The sequence below is a fragment of the Sapajus apella genome, unplaced genomic scaffold, assembly GCF_009761245.1.
Source record: "Sapajus apella isolate SASKATOON/1434 unplaced genomic scaffold, GSC_monkey_1.0 scaffold21, whole genome shotgun sequence".
In the NCBI taxonomy this organism is placed as follows: Eukaryota; Metazoa; Chordata; class Mammalia; order Primates; family Cebidae; genus Sapajus; species Sapajus apella.
This window is the reverse complement of record NW_022436961.1, coordinates 22,163,084-22,183,388: the sequence shown is the minus strand read 5'-3', so window position 1 is coordinate 22,183,388 and position 20,305 is coordinate 22,163,084. Positions and strand designations below refer to the sequence as shown.

The following is a 20,305-nucleotide window of genomic DNA, read 5'->3' as shown; positions in this document are numbered from 1 at the left end:
GACTACTAGATAGGATTGGCAGCAGGTGCCAGGAGTGAGGGACTCCAGGAAAGGAACCCACAGGCCTGGGGAGGCTGCAGCCAGAGCCTTAAAAATACTGTCAGCCATATTATCTGTAGGTCTTACTTTGACCAAAAATAACAGTGCATCTTGTATTTATGTGTTACTGGGCTTCCGTTAGTTATTTTTCCTACATTTTTGGTTCCACTTTTATATTCAGATACATGGTATAAAGAGAGAAGCCTCAGTTGATGTAGCTTCACAGAGTTTCTAAAATAATTCTGCACAATACATGTATCCTGTAGTCCTGTTCTATAGTAACCGCTTTCTAAAAGAAAGCCCCTCGTTTGTGTGCTGATGTCTTCCCTGTAGGTGGGGAAGGAAGAAGAGAGCTGAGAGGAGTTAAGCTGTTTATTTTGTCTTAACTAAAAGTAACAGTTTCATTCTTAACCCCTCTCACCTCCAACATGCCAGCAAAATACATCCAAGTACTCACCACGGTGGGTGCCGGCACCTTTCACGGTAGGCAGTTTCCAGGTGTCCTTCCTTGGGACTGTGCTGGGGGTTGGGGTGGGATGGGGAGGCCACTGCGTAAACTCCGTTCTTCCATGATACCTGGGGCAGACCAGGCTTCTCCATCATGCTGGCTGGTGCCAAGGATTGTGGGTGGAGAGGCCAGAATGCCACCCCGGGAGAAGGGAGCATACAGTTGCCTACAGCCTGTTAGATGACCACAAGTGCCCAAGAAGATGAGCTTTAATTACTAGGTTGTCACTCTTTGCACCAAAGCAGAGTGTCTGTCTCACCCAGGGGAGCCTAAGATGGAGAGAAGCAAGAGGGTTCCACGCATCCTCCAACCCTCACCTTCACATCACGGCATGATGCTGCACTTCATGAGACAGATATCAGCACCAGTGGTTCTCTTTAGAAACAATGTTTTGTCCCATTCCCAGGGTTCCCTGCTGTGTGTTTTCTCAACTTTCCGGTTCTTTCTCTCTTGCCCTGCTGTGGGCATCGCCTCCCCTGTGCTGGTGTTGTTTAATTCTGTATATATTGAGAAGCTCTGTCTACTTTCTGTAATGTAAGGCTGATGGAAGCAGATCATTGTGGTGGTGCTTCAGGATGGGGGGCCTGCTAGCTGTGTGGGCAGGTCACCCAGCCCTGCTGAATCCTGGTTTCCTAGTCTTAGAGAATGGGGGTCAACAACTCACCACTAAAATTATTTTGAGGTTTAACTGAGAGAGCAGGTGATGGAGTATGTGGTAGATCCCTACCCACAGGACTGCTAGAGAGGACTGAGTCACTACCTTGGACTCCAAGTGAACACTTTTACCCATATCTATTAATGAATGGGGCTTTCCATAATGCTTTGTTCTGGGAGATCTATGTCTAAAGAATGTTTTAAAACCATTGGCTTGTACCTAGTCAAGGCATTTGGAAAACATTGTTTCTCATCCTTACTTTCCCTCTCCTATCTGCTCATAATGTACGTGGATCATTTTATCAGGAAGGAGAGAGCTGTGTTTTTCTTCTTTCAGCGTTGTGAGTAAATTGAGCCTATTTGGCTGTTGGAGCGACCATAGCCTTCCCAGCACAGAGTGTGGTGATTCACACCTCTGACCCCGACTTACGGCTGTTGTCTACGCTCAGCACCTCTGCCTGCAGTCTGCTAAGGGCCTGCGCTGATGGCTTAGCTAGAAGTGAAGCAGCTAAACTGTCTGGGGTATAACCCTGTAGGGTTGGCCGTGGCATGCCTGGAAAATTTAGGATGCAAACACACACGAGGAGTTTAGGAGCAGAGGTTTCATAGAAGAGAAGAGAAAGAGAAACAGCTCTCTGTACAGAGAAAGGTGTATAGAAGCAGAGAAAGGACTGACTGACAGAGAATGCACAGGATTTTATACTCTGACTTGAGGACGTGGGCTCTGATTTACATAGGGCTCCCCGATTGGTTTGATCAGGAGTGATGTTTACTTAGTATGCAGAGAAGGCTGGTCGCCCTACCCTAATCTTATTATGCAAATGGGTTTTGCAGTCATGGATGAGCGCCATTTTGTCTGCTCCTGAGGGTACTGGTTGCTGACAAAGAGAAGGGAAGATGGAACCGCCATCTTTAACACGTCTAGTCCTTAGTTCCTGCTGGTGTTCACCCATGCAGGTCCTCGGCTTCATTGTCTAGGTCTGTAGCTCAATTTTACAGGCTGCTCTTTGTTAGAAAATGATTTGGAGCTGCTTTTCATTAAAAAACAAAGCCTTACTGAGGACCCTCATATCGTTACTATCTGCCTAAGTGATTTCTTCTTAACTCCTGTATCAGAAGGTACTTGGCTGGGGAGCCTTTCTGATTTTTAAATTAGGTTACCTCTTTGTTAATTAACCTCATGCATTTTTCTGGAAGCTGTGTGAGGTGACCTCAGACCCTGATCTCCCCAGGTGCTTACTTCCCTGTCTTGGAGTCTCCCCCAATGCCAGAGCTGGCTTCTGACAGCACAGGAGGATGTTAGATTGACACATGGCCTAAGGCCATTACATGGGCATCTACTTTTATAGTACTCTAGAGGAAAGAAGAGAGAACCCAGTGTGATATGGTTTGGCTGTATCCCCACCTAAATCTCATCTTAAATTGTAGCTCCCATAATTCCCACATCTTGTGGGAGGGACATGGTGGGAGATAATTGAATCATGGGGGTGGCTTCCCTTTACTGTTCTCCTGATAGTGAATAAGTCTCAGGAGATGTGAAGGTTTTGTAAGGGAAATCCTTTTCACCTGGCTCTCATTCTCTCTTGTCTGCCACCATGTGAGACTTGCCATTTACCTTCTGCCATGATTGTGAGAACTGCCATGTGGAACTGTGAGTCTATTAAACCTCTTTTTCTTTATAAATTACCCAGTCTCAGGTATGTCTTTATCAGCAGCATGAAAACAGACTAATACACAGTGTTTGGCAGAAGACCCTTCCATAGTGATGCCACCATCAGTTTAACTCACCTAGAGATGTTCTCTTTTTCTTCTTTTCTTTTCTTTTTGGCAGGGGATGGGGGGGAGTTGGGGGTGTTGGAGTGGGGGACGGAGTTTCACTCTTGTTTCCTAGGCTGGAGTGCAATTGTGCAATCTCTGGTCACTGCAACCTCTGCCTCCCGTGTTCAAGCAATTCTCCTGCCATAGTCTTCCAAGTAGCTGGGATTATAGGTATGTGCAACCATGCCTAGCTAATTCTGTATTTTTAGTAACGACAGGGTTTCTCTATGTGGGTCAGGCTGGCCTTGAACTCCCAATCTTAGGTGATCTGCCTGCCTTGGCCTCCCAAAGTGCTGGGATTACAGGTGTAAGCCACCACGCCTGGCCCTCTTTTTCTTTCAAAGAAGAACATTTCTTAGTGGCTTAAAAATTCCACTAGCCACAATGCTTTTTAGTTGAGATGCCTGAAACTCCATATGTGGGTATAAGCTCCTGGCGTCTTATACCCACATAGCAGGTTTGAGGCATCTCAACTAAAAGACAACTACCCCTCCAGGTGGGCAGTGGGGTATGGCTAGAACAGGGAATGGAAAACAGGAAATGAGGATGGCTGTAGATTCCAGCTGGAAATGGGAGCTCTAGGAGTGAAGGCAGCACCTGGGCCACTGGGACTGCCAGGGCTGCTGTGTTCACCATGCTCCCTAGAAAGTGGCCACTTCCAGCATCTCATCCCTCCTGGGGGCTCATACCATGTAGGCCCAAGGGGTAATGGGTGTCATTCCTCCAGCCCACCCAGAGACTGGACTGTGGAGGCCATGCGGCTGGAGGGCTTGGTGGAATTGCTTAGAAACACTTGAATGTTGTAAAGATATTCTGCCTGGCCCCAATTGCAGGGACAGAGCAAGGCTCACAATGGGCATTCTAGGATGGGGATAATTTATCAGGATAGTGTGAGTTTGCATAGCTATTGAGAGATGTGTAAATGCAAATCACAGCTACATGAGGGCACAAAACAACTAGAGAAGCAGTGCTTCATGCCACATTTGAGGGGCCAGGCAAGCTCATAAATAAGATTTATAACTTCAGAAACAAGAAAAAATGGACACACTGGGTGTAGAATGAGGAGCAGGTCTCAGCAAGCAGTTCAGGATTATGAAGCAGGTTGAACAGTGTAGCCTAGTGGGTAAGAATCAGAGCTGGGTTTGAAGCTGGGCTGGGCTGCTTGCCAGCTGAGCACCTGGGGCAAGTGACTTCATTGCTTTAAGCCTCAGTTTCTGTTTCTTTAGTGGGGATAATAAGATTTAGTTCATAGGATTGTTTTGAGGATTAAATGAGATAATATTTGTAAAGTGCTTCATAGGATGGCTGGCCCCACAGTAAATGTTCACTAAGTGCTTGTAATTATGAACAGTGGGAGGGTGTTGGGAGGCTGGTTTCATGGGGTTCACAGTTTAGGGTGAGAACTGGCCCCGAGAGCCCCAAAGGACTCAGGGAAGCAGCCCTTTCTGCAGGGTTTGGCAGCTGACTCAGCACCACATGTTTGCTTGAGACATCTTACAGCTTTGGAAAAGAGTCTTTATGCTGTGCACCTGGCTTCAGTAACATCTTCTTATCCAGTGCCCTTCCCTTATTGCACCCTCTGGGGCCCACAGCCACCACCCATGTTGACTCCCTCCCTTAGGTCTTCCTGAAGCAAGGGTGGCAGTTGCAAGGAATGGGAGTCCAAGGTCTCTGGATAGACAAGAAGCTCCTCTCAGTCAAGCCTTCTCCCCCAAGGTTTGCAAGCAAGTTAAAAATCAAAATCAAAAACCAAAAGAGGACAGCAGAAGAGCCTTGGGTCTATTTCCTGGCGTTTTGGGGTGTGTGATTGTGATCAGTGTGCTTTCACTTTCTGATTAGCAGGTGCCAGTTTCTTTTTGCCACGTTTCCCTTTTTCTGCTTCAAGGCAGGGACAATGGAATCAGAATTCTTTTAAAAGACCAATGAGGAGTTGAGGGGATGGAGGGTCCCTCCCAACTAGGGAATTCCTGACTAAAGTCATCCACCAGCCTGTTTGTCTGGGCTGGGTCATTGCTGGTATCTAGAGAACACACCCTCTGAGCCTGGAGATAGGGGGACCTCATAGTGAAGACTCAAGGAGCATCTTGAAGGCTGAGCCTAAGTCTTCCAGGTGAGGAAGGAAGGGAAGTAGATTCTGGGTGGAATCCTGGCAGTTTGATCACATGGCCTGACAGAGGGTGCTGGGTACCCTGAGATGGAGACAGTGGGGTCCAGAGGCAAGAGAGGCACTCTGAGGCTGGGTTCCTGAAGGAATGGGGGATCAAGGCATGCTACTGGCAGTGGGGTCCTGGAATCAGTTGTGGCAAGAGCCCTGTCCCAAGAGCCCTGTAATGCAGTCAGATCAGCTGCATGGAACCTGGAGCTATGTCTTTGGGTTGAGGAGGGGGCCCAGGATGGCCCATAAGGGTGAGAAAATATTATTTAAAAATATTTTATGCTTCATTATTTTAGGGGTATTATTTTATAAATACATAATACTACTATATTGTAAAGCTTGTATGTAATATTTTATTTTTATTTTCTTTTGGAGTTGAAGTCTCGCTCAGTCACCCAGGCTGGAGTGCAGTGGAGTGACCTCAGCTCACTGCAACCTCTACCTCTGAAGTTCAAGTGATTCTCCTTCCTCAGTCTCCCAAGTAGCTGAGCTATCCAGTTAATTCTTTGTTGTATTTTTTTAGTAGAGATGACGTTTTACTATGTTGGCCAGGGTGGTCTCAAACTCCCAATCTCATGGGATCTGTCTGCCTCACCCTCCCAAAGCGCTGAGATTACAGGCATGAGCCACTGTGCCCAGCCTGTATTTAATTTTTAAATAAATAAATTTACATATTTCATCTTTGTTCAAAAGTCACTGACTGCCTGGAATGTGCTATATATGTTTAATTAAAGTTTGGAGACAGCTGATCTTGAGTGTTGAGGAAAGAGAAGGAAAAGCAGCCAAACTCCAGGGGTCACTGAGGCAGCTGCCATCGCAGATTGCTCTGTGTGTGAAACCTGAGCCAGTGCTCTTACTAAGCAGCTGGGTGTCAGGGCTGGAGGGGGTCAGGAAAGAAGGCTTCAGACCTTTCCACAGCCAACTCCAAGCGCTTGGCATTCGGTTGTTGACTCCCCAGTGGGACCCCTGTCTTCTCACTGGGATTTGGCTCAAGCACATCTTAGCATATACACAGTAATACTGATCTGCTTTATTTGTTGCCTGAACTGGGTTAGTTGCCATCAGGAATGTACTTGAAGATAAAGCACTTGGCCCATATATAGGTTCTAATGAAAGACTCGATGGAAAAAAGAAACCTGCCTTCCAGAAAGAGCCATGACACCTGAGAAACCTGGTCTGAAACTTCTGGGTTGATGTGGTTTAGGGAGATTATGAGCTATTATGCTTATTTTCAGGTCATTTTGGCTTCTTTGAAAGTATAGTCGTGTAATACATAACATTTTGTCAATGGACCGATTATATGTGGGTGCTTCTATAATTACAATACTGTATTTTTACTGTACCTTTTCTTTGTCTAGATATGTTTAGATACACGAATACCATACTGTTACAGTTGACTGCAGAATACATTACAACCACATGCTGTACAGGTTTGTAGTCTAGGAGCAACAGGCTATACTGTATCGCCCAGGCGTGTGGTAGGTCTACCGTCTAGATTCGTGAAAGTACCCTCCATGATGTTTACACAGCAGAATTCCCTGATGAAGCATCTCTCAGAACATTTTTCTGTCATTAAGCAATGGCATAACTGTGCCTCAGCCCTAAACTAATTGTGTGTGTGTGTGTGTGTGTGTGTGTGTGTGTGTGTGTGTGTGTAGAGAGAGAAGTCTGAACAGAATGTTCTGGACATAGGAGCTGGGAGCTTTAGGGTTTTTCAGCCCTCTTAGTGGCTTCGTGTGTCTTGCATTACATTTTGTGATATTTTCCTTTGGTGTTAAGACTTTCGCTGTCACCTTTGTCCCACATTGTTGGCCTCCTCCTGTGTCCTGGTTGCCTCTCCCCACCTCTAATATTCAGTGTCTAGCACATTCATTGTCTGGGCAGGAGGCAATGGCGCCTTGAGTAGGGTGATGGTAGAGGCAGAGACGTGAGAACCGATTTGAGATATGATTTGGAAGAGGAAGCATGTTGACTTGGTGATAGGTCCATGGCAGATGATGGAGAAGGAAGGGTTAGGGATGATTTTCATGCTTCTGGCTTAAGCAGCTTGATGGGTTGGGCTGCCATTGGTTGTGCTGCAAAGACAGTGACTGGAAGGGACGTACACTTTCTTTGCTTCACCAGTTCTCAGTTAACTTGGACCCTGTGCTGTAATAGTCAGCTACTTCTAAGCAACACTCCATGGTTGACTCTGGTGTTTGGGAACAGGGTTTCTCTAAAACATAATTACATTTTAACTTGACAGATTTCCTAAAGTCCTTGACATTAATCAAAAAAACAAAACAAAAACCATTTTTGGATGAATGACCATTGTTCAAGAATAAAATCTTGGAGGGCTTTGGCATAAAGCATATTGGGCTTCAAGTCAAAGATGGATTTGAGTCCTAGTTCTATAGCTTGCAGGTTGAGTGGTTTTAGACAGATCATATTACTTCTCTGAGGCTCATTTTCCCAAATTGAGAGGTGATTATACTAATGTGTTTCTGATGTCACAGAATTATTGTATCATAGGAGATAAGGCATATTAAAACATTTTATAGAATGAAAAATAGTGTATGGTTGAAAAATAGCATTTTTATGTAAATCTGGAGTCTGTGACCCTCTGAATTAGTTACCATCTATTGGAATGTAACAAATTATCCCAAAACTTAGCCTAAAGTAACAAACATTTATTATCTGACAAGGTCTTAGGAATCCAGAATTCTTGGATTCCAGCATATCTTCACATGGCAGCAGAAAGGAGAGCGTGAAGGGTGAAGTGCTAAGCTAAGCTGGATAGTTTTGGCTCAGGGTTGCCATCAAGCTGTCTGATTTCAGTCATCTCAGGCCTTAACTGTGGCTGCAGAATCCACTTTGAAGCTTTCTCGGGGGACTGCTGGTAGGCCTGCCTCAGTTCCTTGCTGGCTGTCCATCAGCTGAAGGCTTCAGTTCCTCATCCATGGGTCCCTCCACAGGGCTGCCCACAACACAGCAGCTTGCTTCAGAAAGAGGCCACCCAAGACAGAAGCTGCAGCCTTTTACAACTTAATCTGACAAGTGCCATACCACTTCTTCTGCCATATTTGTTGGTCACTGATACAGTCTGGCTCTGTGTCCTCACCCAAATCTCATTTTGAATTGTAAGCCCCAGTATCGGAGGAGGGACCTGGTGAGAGATGACTGGATCATGGGGGCAGATTTCCCACTTGCTGCTCTCATGATACTGAGTGAGTTCTCACAAGATCTGGTTGTTTAAAAGTGTGAAGCACCTCCCCCTTCACTCTCTTCTGCCACCATGTGAAGATATGCTTGCTTTCCCTTGTGCCATGATTGTAAGTTTCCTGAGGTCTCGCCAGCCATGCCTCCTGTACAGCCTCTGGAACTGTGAGTCAATTAAACCTCTTTTCTTCATAAATTACCCAGTCTCAGGTAGTTCTGTATAGCAGTGTGAGAACAGACTAATACACTCACACACATCAAGCCCCCAGTACAGTGTGGCAGCAAGCACACAGTGGTATGAATAACAGGAGCCAGGGACCATTGAGGGCCATCTTGGAACCGGGCTACCACACCTTGTATACAGGAATTCAGCTCAGGTAGAGGGAATTATAAATGAAGCCATATGTTCAAATAAAGTTTACAGTGCTGAGTTTATATCCATTTTTTAGAGCATTTGAGAACTGAATAAGAGTCCTTTCCACACACATCCAGCATGGCATGTTTATCTGAGAGATAGGACTTCATTTTATGTTCTGTTGGTACAGCTAATCCAGTGACTGAAAGTTAGTTTGTGCCCTTGTTGTCAAAGAGCTGATTGTATGTGCCCAAGTGGAACAGACTCACACTGCAGCATCAGGGCTTTGGTCTACCACTTCCTGACCCCATAGACACTGCTTGATTTTTTTCACCATCAACCCTTTTGGCTGTGTCTGCACATGGGGTGGAGATGTCTTGCAGGATTTATTGCTGTTCCTTGAATAGTTTCCTTTATCACTTACAAGGCCTGTCATTGTAGCGTGTAGTGCTGCCTGACCTGGCCTCGCCATGAAGCCACCATCCTTTCTGCCTGCTGCTGATCCTGACGGCGTTTCATCAGCAGAGCTCGTCCTTGAGTCTTTCTTGGTTTATGAGCTTCTTGTGCATGTTAGTAGGCATATCTTGGCAGAGTACACAGCTCTTGGAACCAACATGTTCACTGAAATCTGCAGAATGAAATGCTTACACCGAAACTAAGAGCAACTTCTGTCCTAGTCACAGAAATCCCAGTATGTACTCTGGCCACGTTTGGGTTAAGTCTTAGGCTCCGAACAAAACCTGACCTGCCTTAGTTTTACCTTCTGAGATGAAATGGCAAACAGTATCTGCAACTACTTGCATATCTTATCTTGACAAATATTGAGTACTAATAAAATTTGTCTTAATCTTTCTGTCGTTTTAAAATGTATTATATTTGTACTTTTCAAATCCTCCCATCTCCTACTCCTCACCCGTACATTTGCTCGGTGGGAACATGGCATTAACACTTTATATCTATTTTAATGGTATTTGTCTGTTTGGAGCTCAAATTACCATTATTTGAAAGGATGTTAGTTCTTCCTCAAGGTAGTAAGTTTGCTGAGGCTGGGATGTGTTCTTGGTTTACCTTTTCATGTCTTGTAAATTTTTATACAGTGCGTTGAACATACTAGGTGCTCGTGCCTGTTTGTTATATGGATGAATAAAGACAAAATCCTAGATAGAATTGACTGTGACTCTCATCTGTTGTTGAGTCGTTACTATGTTATTTGGAGATGTGGAAAAGCCCAGGTTGTTTCCTGGTTTCAGATCGGAGTGAGCCCTAGAAAACATTGCTCCGCAATGGTGTTTAGCCCTCACAGAAGACCATGAGAACGCCTTCTCCCTGTTTTGTTGCCCAGAGATGGTAAGAATGGCAGGAAAGGCTCTGCACTTGGATATCTCCTTCATTCTAATCACTAAATCCACAGTTTCAGGCATTCATCACAGATCCATCACGGGGGGGTTTGACCAGGGTTAGGAAAGTATTAGGTAAAGCAATTAGGAAGGATGAGCATTTAAAAATGTCAGTGTCAAGAAACCCGATGAGCACAGGGATTTTCTACAATTAAAAACCTAGGACTACGCATCTCCCTTCTTCCAAGGGTCTTACAGTTTGTTGTTGACAGGGACTTCTTGCTCCTTCCCTACTCGCTGTGTTCTACAACTACCCCAAGAGGTTGAGCTAATCTAAAAATCTGGATGCCTAAGTTCTTAAAATAGTAACTCAGTGCTGCCGTGATCACATAAAGCTGTATTTTCACTGTCATCTCTAACTTCTAGTAGTGCTCGGTAATTACACAGTGCTTTCCATCTGCAAGTCTGTGAAGACATAAATGTTAACTCTCTAATTCTCCCAGTGCTGCTAAGAGAAGGAGATTGCACAGAGCTTTTGTGGCTTAGGTATACATTGGTCCGGGTATGTCTCATCAAGGTGTTCTTTCCTGAAAGGGGCAGAGGTGGTAAAGTGACATCCACTTTTTTTTTTTTTTTTTTTTTTTTTTTTTTTGAGACACAGTCTGACTTCATTGACCAGGCTAGAGTGCAGTGGTGTGATCTTGGCTCACTGCAACCTCCTCCTTTCAGGTTCAAGTGATTGTCGTGCCTCAGCCTCCCCAGTAGCTAGGATTATAGGTGTGCACCACATACCTGGCTAATTTTTGTGTTTTTAGTAGAGGCGGGCTTTTACCGTGTTGGCCAGACTGATCTTAAACTCATGACCTCAAGTGATCCACCCGTCTTTGGCCTCCCAAAGTGCTGGGATTACAGATGTGAGCCACCCCACCTGGCCAACACCCACTTTTTAAGGATGTTGTTTTGTGCAACCAAAGGAAAAACCTGAAGTCTTAACAGAAGTAAGACTCCAAAGGATAAAAAGCCTCTCCTAACTTCAGGAAACAGATACTCCCAGCCTCAGTATAACAAGTTGTCAGGCTTTTGATTGCAGATGAGACTGCTGGAATGGTTGACAAATATTTTGTCTGTTAAAGAATGCAGTTTTGTTTCTGACATGTGTTAGCTGCTTCTGACATTTCAAAGGAAAAATTCATCATGGCCTCTGGGGCAGCAATTCATATGAATTTTTGTTATTTTTTTAAAAAATGCTCATTCTTGAAAAAAATATCTTTTCCAATTTTGCTCCTTTTTTCCAAAGTGTGGAATACCAAATAACATTGAAATTTATAGTAGTGAATTTCAGTAAGCCAAACTAGGTCTTCAAGAAAATTATAGAACAGAACAAGAGGATATTCTAGTTTTAATTTTTTTAAGTTCTGGGGTACACGTGCAGATCTTGCAGGATTGTTACATAGGTATACACACGCCATGCTGGTTTGTTGCCTCCATTCCCCCATCACCTACATTAGGTATTTCTCCTAATATTATCCCTCCCCAATCTCCCTACACCTTGCTATCCCTCCCCTCACCCCACCCCCCAACAGACTCTAGTGGGTGATGTTCCCCTCCCTGTGTCCACGTGTTCTCATTGTTCAACACCCAGTTATGAGTGGGAACATTCAGTGTTTGGTTTTTGTTCTTGTGTCAGTGTGCTGAGAATGATGGTTTCCAGCTTCACCCACGTCCCTGCAAAGGACATGAATTCATTCTTTTTTATGGCTGCATAGTATTCCATGGTGTATATGTGCCACATTTTCTTTATTCAGTCTATCTTTGATGGGCATTTGGGTTTGGTCCAAGTCTTTGCTATTGTAAACAGTGCCTCAGTGAACATGTGTGTGCATGTGTCTTTATAATAAATAGATTTTTAATCCTTTGGGTATATACTCAGTAATGGGATTGCTGGGTCAAATGGTATTTCTATTTCTAGATCCTTGAGGAATGCCACACTGTCTTCCACAATGGTTGAACTAATTTACACTCCTACCAACAGTATAAAAGTGTTATCTCTACACATCCTCTCCAACATCTGTTGTCTCCAGATTTTTTAATGATTGCCATTCTAACTGGTATGATATTGCATCTCAATGTGGTTTTGATTTGCATTTCTCTAGTGACCAGTGATGATGAGCATTATTTTCATATGTTTATTGGCTACATAAATATCTTTTGAAAAGTGTCTGTTCATACCTTTTGCCCCCTTTTATTGAGGTTGTTTATTTTTTTTCTTGTATATTGGTTTTAGTTCTTTGTAGATTCTTGATATTAGCCATTTGTCAGATGGGTAGCTTGCAAAAATTTTTTCCCATTCTTTTGACTGCCCATTCACTCTAATGATTATTGCTTTTGCTGTACAGAAGCTCTTAAGTTTAATTAGATCCTGTTTGTCTATTTTGGCTTTTGTCACCATTGCTTTTGGTGTTTTAGTCATGAAGTCCTTGCCTATGCCTATGACCTGGTATTACCTAGGTTTTCTTCTAGGGTTTTTATGGTGTTAGGTCTTTTATGTAAATCTTTAATCCATTTGGAGTTAATTTTTGTATAAGATGTAAGGAAGGGGTCCAGTTTCAGCTTTCTGCACATGGCTAGCCAGTTTTCCCAACACCATTTATTAAACAGGAATCCTTTCCCCATTGCTTGTTTTTATGAGGTTTGTCAAAGATCAGATGGTTGCAGATGTGTGACATTACTTCTGAGGCCCCTATTGTGTTCCTTTGGTCTATATCTCTGTTTTGGTACCAGTACCATGCTGTTTTGATTACTGTAGCCTTGTAGTATAGTTTGAAGTCAGGTAGCATGATGACTCCAGCTTTGTTGTTTTTGCTTAGGATTGTATTGCATATGGGGGCTCTTTTTTGGTTCTGTATGAAGTTTAAGGTAGTTTTTTTCCAGTTCTGTGAAGAAGGTCAATGGTAGTTTGATGGGGATAGTATTGAATCTATAAATCACTTTTGACGGTATGGCCATTTTCACAATATTGATTATTCCTAACCATGAGCATGGAATGTTTTTCCATCTGTGTCCTCTCTTTTTTTCCCTTGATCAGTTGTTTGTAGTTCTCCTTGAAGAGGTCCTCACATCCTTTGTTAGTTGTATTCCTAGGTATTTTATTCTCTTTTTAGCAGTTGTGATTGGGAGTTCACTTTTGATTTGGCTCTCTGTTTGTCTGTTATTGGTGTATAGGAATGCTTGTGATTTTTGCACACTGATTTTGTATCCTGAGACTTTGCTGAAGTTGCTTATCATATTAAGAAGATTGTGGGCTGAGACAACAGGGTCTTCTAAATATAGAATCATGTCATCTGAAAATAGAGTCGATCCAATTTCCTCTTTTCCTAATTGAATACCCTTTATTTCTTTTTCTTGCCTGATTGCTCTGGCTAGAACTTCCAATACTATGTTGAATAGGAATGGTGAGAGAGGGCACCCTTGGGAGATAGAGACACATAAAAAAACCCTTCAAAAATTAATAAATCCAGGAGCGGTTTTTTGAAAAGATGAACAAAATAGACCACTAGCCAGACTAATAAAAAAGAAAATAGAAGAATCAAATAAATGCAATAAAAAATGATAAACGGGATATCACCACTGATTCCACAGAAATACAAACTACTATCAGAGATTAGTACAAACAACTCTATGCACATAAACAAGTAAATTTAGAAGAAATGGATAAATTCCTGGACTAAACCCTTCCAGGACTAAATCAGGAAGAAGTTGAATCCCTGAATAGACCAATAACAAGGTCTGAAGTGGAGGCAGCAATTAATGGCCTACCAACCCAAAAAAGTCCAGGTTTATATGGGTTCACAGCCAAATTCTACCAGACATACAAAGAGAAGCTGGTACCATTTCTTCTGAAATTATTCCAAACAATATAAAAAGAAGGAATCCTCCCTAACTTATTTGATGAGACCAACATTATCCTGATACCAAAATCTGGTAGAGATACAACTAAAAAAGAAAAATTCAGGCCAGTATCCATGATGAACATTTATGCAAAAATCTTCAATAAAATACTGGCAAACTGAATGCAACAGCACATCAAAAAGCTTATCCATCACGATCAAGTAGGCTTCATCCCAGGGATGTAACCCTGGTTCAACATACACAAATCTATAAATGTAATCCATCACATAAACAGAACCAGAGACAAAAACCACATGATTATCTCAACAGAGGCAGAGGAGGCCTTTGACAAAGTTCAACAGCCCTTTATGCTGAAAACTCTTAATAAACTAGGTATTGATGGAACATATCTCAAAATAATGAAGCTATTTATGACAAACCCACAGCCAATATCATACTGAATAGTTTTAAATTTTTAAATCAGATTATTTAATTTTTAAACAGTGTTCAGCTACCCAACATAATTTTCATTCTTTATGCAAATACAATTTTAAGTTTCCACAACACAACAAAATGTCCTGAATATTTCATTTTTGTTTTTTGATTTGCTTGTTTTGTCTTTAATGACAATCTATTTAAAGTAGGAGTCTTTAAAAGTGGCTGAATAGAATGATAACATGCCTTCACTGGTAATTTAATACTTGGATATAATGAGTTTATCTGAGAGATTTCATTAAAAACAGCAAGGTGCCTGAACACCAAAGCCGAGCTGTTTTCAGTCACAGAATTATAGTAATTATACAAATCCCAAGATTTTCATCAGATGGAAAATGGTTCCAGGACTAAACATGTACTTTAAACTTAGCACTAATAACTGTGTGTTGTTCTAAATTACAGTAGAGAGAATCCTTGGGCTTAGGGAAATATTAGAATGTTAAGTGTTGAAGGTTTAAGAACAGTTGAGAAATAAACTATTTTGATAGCATAGCAATATCACTAAGAGGCACATCTCCTGGGTAATAGAAGAGGAACTGTTGTGTACAGACATATTGTATAGCAAGTGAATATTTAAGCAAAGTCAAGGAGGTTGTTAACATGCTGTCTTTGAGAAGAACATCTCTCTCGTCTCTCCCAAAGGTCCTGAACTTGCAAATTGGCTGGGCTGGGCTCTTCTTCTCATCACTAAATGGCATAGACTACTATAATAAATCAGATGATTATTGGCCCAGAATCTAGCTTTCTGAGTCAGGTGAAGACTATATAAAGAATAATTTAGTTATGAGGATTACTTAAAATGTCAAGTTTTTATAAAATGGCAAAGGTATGGTACCCTCAGGGAGCTTGTTTCTGAGTGAAGTGTTAAAGATGCATCTAGAAAGGTTCATTAGAATGTCCCTAGAAAAGAAATTCGATTTGGTCTATTTTCCATTAATAATTCTTTTACTTGTTTTTTTCTGTCTAAGATGGGTAGGGGAAGACAAGGAGAAGGGATTAAGGAAGGAGAACATCTAAAGAGGAGTGTGCTGTGGAAATGTCCACGATGGGTGGAGGAGGAGGAAGGGTGCCCCCCCTGGGGGAGATGGAGAAGGCAGTCAGATTGGCTTCTCATTTGTCAAGATTGAGAGTTGAGGAGCGGAGCATGTGAAAGGCCCTAGGACCTGTCTGAGTATTTCTGATGAACAATCAGGACACAGAATTCCCCACAGATACTGGAGCAGAGATATATCTGAGATTTGGGTCCCAACAGGACAATATTTCTGGTTCTGGTCTCTGTTCTTCTCCCAACCTCATCCCTTCTATAATAAACTTACCGTCTCCTGTCTGCAAGCAGAATTGAAGAGTTGGCTGGAACCACTGTCCCCTGATCCCTTCTGGATGTGTTACTGTCCACATTTATTATTTGTGTATTTGAACCTCTGGGTGCATCCCCATTTCGTCATCAGAAAGCTTAGGAACCATGTTGATGCACTTTCAGGCCTGCTCTGAGTGAGTGCAGACAGGTGAACCCCTGTGGGCTCACCTGGCTGCATCCACCCCAGCTTGGCAGGCTTAGTTCATTCATGATGCCCTAAAGGAGCACCTGAAGCTGCATGACTTAGAAAAGAGGTTTATCTGGCTCACAGTTCTGCAGGCTGTATAGAAAGCATGGCATCAGCGTCTGCTTTTGATGAGACCCTTGGGTTGCTTCCACTCATTGTGGAAGGTGAAGGGCAATGGGCATTACACGGTGAGAGCAGGAGGGAGTGGGAAGAGAGAGAGAAAGCACCAGGCTCTTTTCAACAGAGTTGTCATGGGAGCCAAGAGTGCCAAATCACTCTAGCAAGAAAGGCACCAAGCCATGCCTGAGGGATCCACCCCCATTATCCAGACACCTCCCATCAGGCCCCACCTCCCAACACTGAGGGTCACATTAGACTTTGAGGGACCAAAGAAACACAGCACAGGCTCTGGCCAAGTAGTCCCCTGCCAGGAACTTCAATGTCATGAACATTTTTCTTTTCTCCCTTTAACTCTCAGAACATGTGCCACTGTGCAGAAATTATAAGATATAGAAAAATAGAAGCAGAAAAATTACTCTTAATCCTTCTATCTGGAGAGAATTATTGTTCACATTTTGCCATTTTCCTTCCAATCTTTTTTCCGTGTCCTTTGTTGCTTATTTGCATTATACTGTAGATGTTCATATGTGTTTGGATTTTTACACATTTAACAATAGTTAATCATCTATCAAAAGCATTTTCCATAACTCTCACAGGAGATCTATTGGATATTGATTGCTGTAGGGAGCATGAGGGAGTTGTTGTCTTGATTAAGTGCTGCTATCATTTGTGTTTCTTTTCAGGTCCCCTCTTGCTGTTGGCTGCACATCATGAAGGCTACGATGGGAATGAAGGTGAAAACCTGGAGATTTCACTTAAGTCATTGCTTCTGCCTGCAAGATCATCCTTTAAAAGTAGAGAAGCTGCTCTGTGTGGTGGTTAACTCCAAGTGGCAGAACTCATTCTAGAAGGAAATGGATGCAAGCAGCTCCAGGGGCCCCAAACGCATGCTTCCTGTGGTCTAGCCCAGGAAGCCCTTCCGTGGGGGCCCCAACTTTCAGGGATGCCACAGGCTGATTCCTGAATGATGATGGTTCGTCGGGGGCTGCTTGCGTGGATTTCCCGGGTGGTGGTTTTGCTGGTGCTCCTCTGCTGCGCCATCTCCGTCCTGTACATGCTGGCCTGCACCCCAAAAGGTGACGAGGAGCAGCTGGCACTGCCCAGGGCCAACAGCCCCACGGGGAAGGAGGGGTACCAGGCCGTCCTGCAGGAGTGGGAGGAGCAGCACCGCAACTACGTGAGCAGCCTGAAGCGGCAGATCGCACAGCTCAAGGAGGAGCTGCAGGAGAGGAGTGAGCAGCTCAGGAATGGGCAGTACCAAGCCAGCGATGCTGCTGGCCTGGGACTAGACAGGAGCCCTCCAGAGAAAACCCAGGCTGACCTCCTGGCCTTCCTGCACTCGCAGGTGGACAAGGCAGAGGTGCATACCGGTGTGAAGCTGGCCACGGAGTATGCAGCAGTGCCTTTTGATAGCTTCACTCTGCAGAAAGTGTACCAGCTGGAGACTGGCCTTACCCGCCACCCTGAGGAGAAGCCCGTGAGGAAGGACAAGCGGGATGAGTTGGTGGAAGCCATTGAATCGGCCTTGGAGACCCTGAACAATCCTGCAGAGAACAGCCCCAATCACCGTCCTTACACAGCCTCCGATTTCATAGAAGGTTAGCATTTTGTGAATTGTGGGGAAGGAGAAGAAAAGGAATTTGGGGGTCCTGGTACCCACGCAGGTTCCAGCTGCAAGAGGCTGGCAGCTGGCTCTGGGATGGCTGGTAGAAAGTTTTATGTGTGTGACCCCAAAGATATGGCATGGTTTTTTATTTTTCAGAAACATCTGTTTCCAATTACTTTCTCATGGAAACCACAGTCATTGAGTGGACAGTTTCATTGTTCCTTGGCAGAAAAAGGTGGAACTTCTTGCTTTCATTTTAAAAATATATAAACATAAAACTTTGAAACCCAAATAAAATATGACAGGGCATTTTTATTTAGCCCTTCTCACAGGCACTTCTAGTAACTGGGCTTGGTTAGCAAGCCCATGAAAAGAATAAGAGCAGGTACATATTATTGCACTTACGTGTACCAGCCACATTTACGAATTATTTTTTCTTGTAATGATCCCATTAGTAAATGAGGAAATGCAGGTATAGTTTAATGAAGTAAATACCTAAATTTATTCAGCTAATAAGTGACAGAGCCAGGATTTGAACTCAGGCACTCTTAACTCCAGAGTCTGTGTCCTTAATCTGTACATTATTTAGCATAGACTGTCAGAGCACATGGAAACTAGTGAGATGAATGGCTCATCTCTCTTTTTTTCATGGACATAGAAAAGCCTAGGATTGGGGCCAAGTGCAGTGGCTCACGCCTATAATCCCAGCACTTTGGGAGGCCAACGCAGGCGGACCACAAGGTCATGAGTTCGAGACCCACCTGGCCAACATAGTGAAACCCTGTCTCTACTAAAAATACAAAAATTAGCCTGGCATGGTGGTGCGTGCCTGTAGTCCCAGCTACTCAGGAGGCTGGGCAGGAGAATAGCTTGAACTTGGGAAGCAGAGGTTGTGAGTCGAGACCACACCACTGCATTCCAACCTGGGCAGCAGAGCGAGACTCCGTCTCAAAAAAAGAGAGAGAGAACATCTTAGGATTAATTTGTGTTTGTGTCTAATTTTAGAAGACAGCAGCCTTGTTCAGTTTCTTGGAAGGCTTGTTAATATCTTCTTAACTTACCTATTGTTACTGATTCAAAAATCAACTAATAATTTGGGAAAAGAAGTACCTTCAAAGGCATCTAGTTCTTTCCCCTTTTCTGAACAGAGTGTAATTCATCTTGCCCGGAAATACAGCTGTGTCAACCTGACCCCACTCCCTACTTTGGTTATACAACCATTGTCTCATGGGCCTACAGGCAAAACTGACTCATTTTCATCAAATCAAAAACCTTCCTGCTCCTATTTATGCCTGTGTTCTTTGGGCAGTTTCTTCTTTTATGCTTTTTTAGACTTTATACATGAACCATAAATGTTTGCAGTTTTAGTGTATCATCAGTTTTTATATGCCTAGAGTCAGGTAAAGAAACCTTTTAGAAGATCAAGTCTTTGGTGTGAATTTAAAAAAAAAAAAAAAAAAAAAAAACTCTTTTATATGAGACAGTAAAAATGTCTAGAATGTTCAGCAGCTAACCAGTATAAGCACATGGTAAGCACACAAGGGTTCAATATAAAATGATGATGATGCAACATCACATTTTATAGTACTTTACAGTTTATAAAGCATTTCCACCTGTATTATTTTACTAGCTGACCCCCAGGGAAAATCATTAAATATCACTAAAAAAAATCCTGGTTGTCACTTTCCCTGGGGTGTGCCACATAGAGCTGCCCACATACAGAGCAATTTCAAAAGAACTTGATTACAAATCAGTGTCTGCAGTTTGGAATGTGTGACCTTGTGATGTGCAATCTGCCTTCATATTTGAAATCTGTCTGCTTTTCTCTGCCCAGTAGTTTAATACATAAGGGCTATCTTTCTCAATCAGCAGTGACACCAGCCTCTTGCCCCTGAGTATATTTGCTGTGAGGCTTGACTGGCTTTCTTTTAGAGATGCTCTCATCAGAGCTGCTCAGTGCTGCTTTCATGAGCAGCACATTGCTTTTTTCAGGCAGGTCAATCCACATATATCTTCCATATTTGTTGAAAGTGTAGTCAACTGTTTTTGTCTGATGAGTAAATAAAAGCAAACACTTTAAATATATTGATAGAGATTTCACTATTATAAGCAGTTTATTTCATTTCAAAAAATGTTATCAATAACACAAGCATGTGGAGGCAATCTTTTTTTTTTTTTTGAGACGGAGTTTCATTCTTGTTATCCAGGCTGGAGCGCAATGGTGCGATCTCGCCTCACCGCAACCTCCGCCTCCTGGATTCAGGCAATTCTCCTGCCTCAGCCTCCTGAGTAGCTGGGACTACAGACACGCGCCACCATGCCCAGCTAATTTTTTGTAGTTTTAGTAGAGATGGGGTTTCACTGTGTTGACCAGGATGGTCTCGATCTCTTGACCTCGTGATCCACCCGCCTCGGCCTCCCAAAGTGCTGGGATTACAGGCTTGAGCCACCGCGCCCGGCCTATGCAATCTTTTATAGTCACAGGAAGCAGAGCCTTATGAAAGATTCTACAGGTCAGAGGAAGCTGCAGGAGTGATAGAATTAAGTGAAATATAAGGAGTAGCTTTGAGAATAGTAATGTTTCAGAA

General features: G+C 43.2%; 1 protein-coding gene across 5 annotated transcripts in view; it reads left to right on the top strand.

The window, feature by feature from the left end:
• Positions 1-20,305, top strand: part of CSGALNACT1 (chondroitin sulfate N-acetylgalactosaminyltransferase 1) — a 359,085-nt gene that overhangs the window by 235,368 nt on the left and 103,412 nt on the right. For 4 of the 5 annotated variants that reach the window (XM_032288379.1, XM_032288378.1, XM_032288382.1 and 1 more), the window contains exon 3: positions 16,795-17,709. In XM_032288379.1, the coding sequence (XP_032144270.1) occupies positions 17,076-17,709 (634 nt within the window). In that variant the 5' untranslated portion in view covers positions 16,795-17,075. Of the gene's footprint in view, positions 1-3,399; positions 5,130-16,794; positions 17,710-20,305 lie in introns of those variants that run through there. The other variant, XM_032288380.1, reaches the window with a different exon arrangement.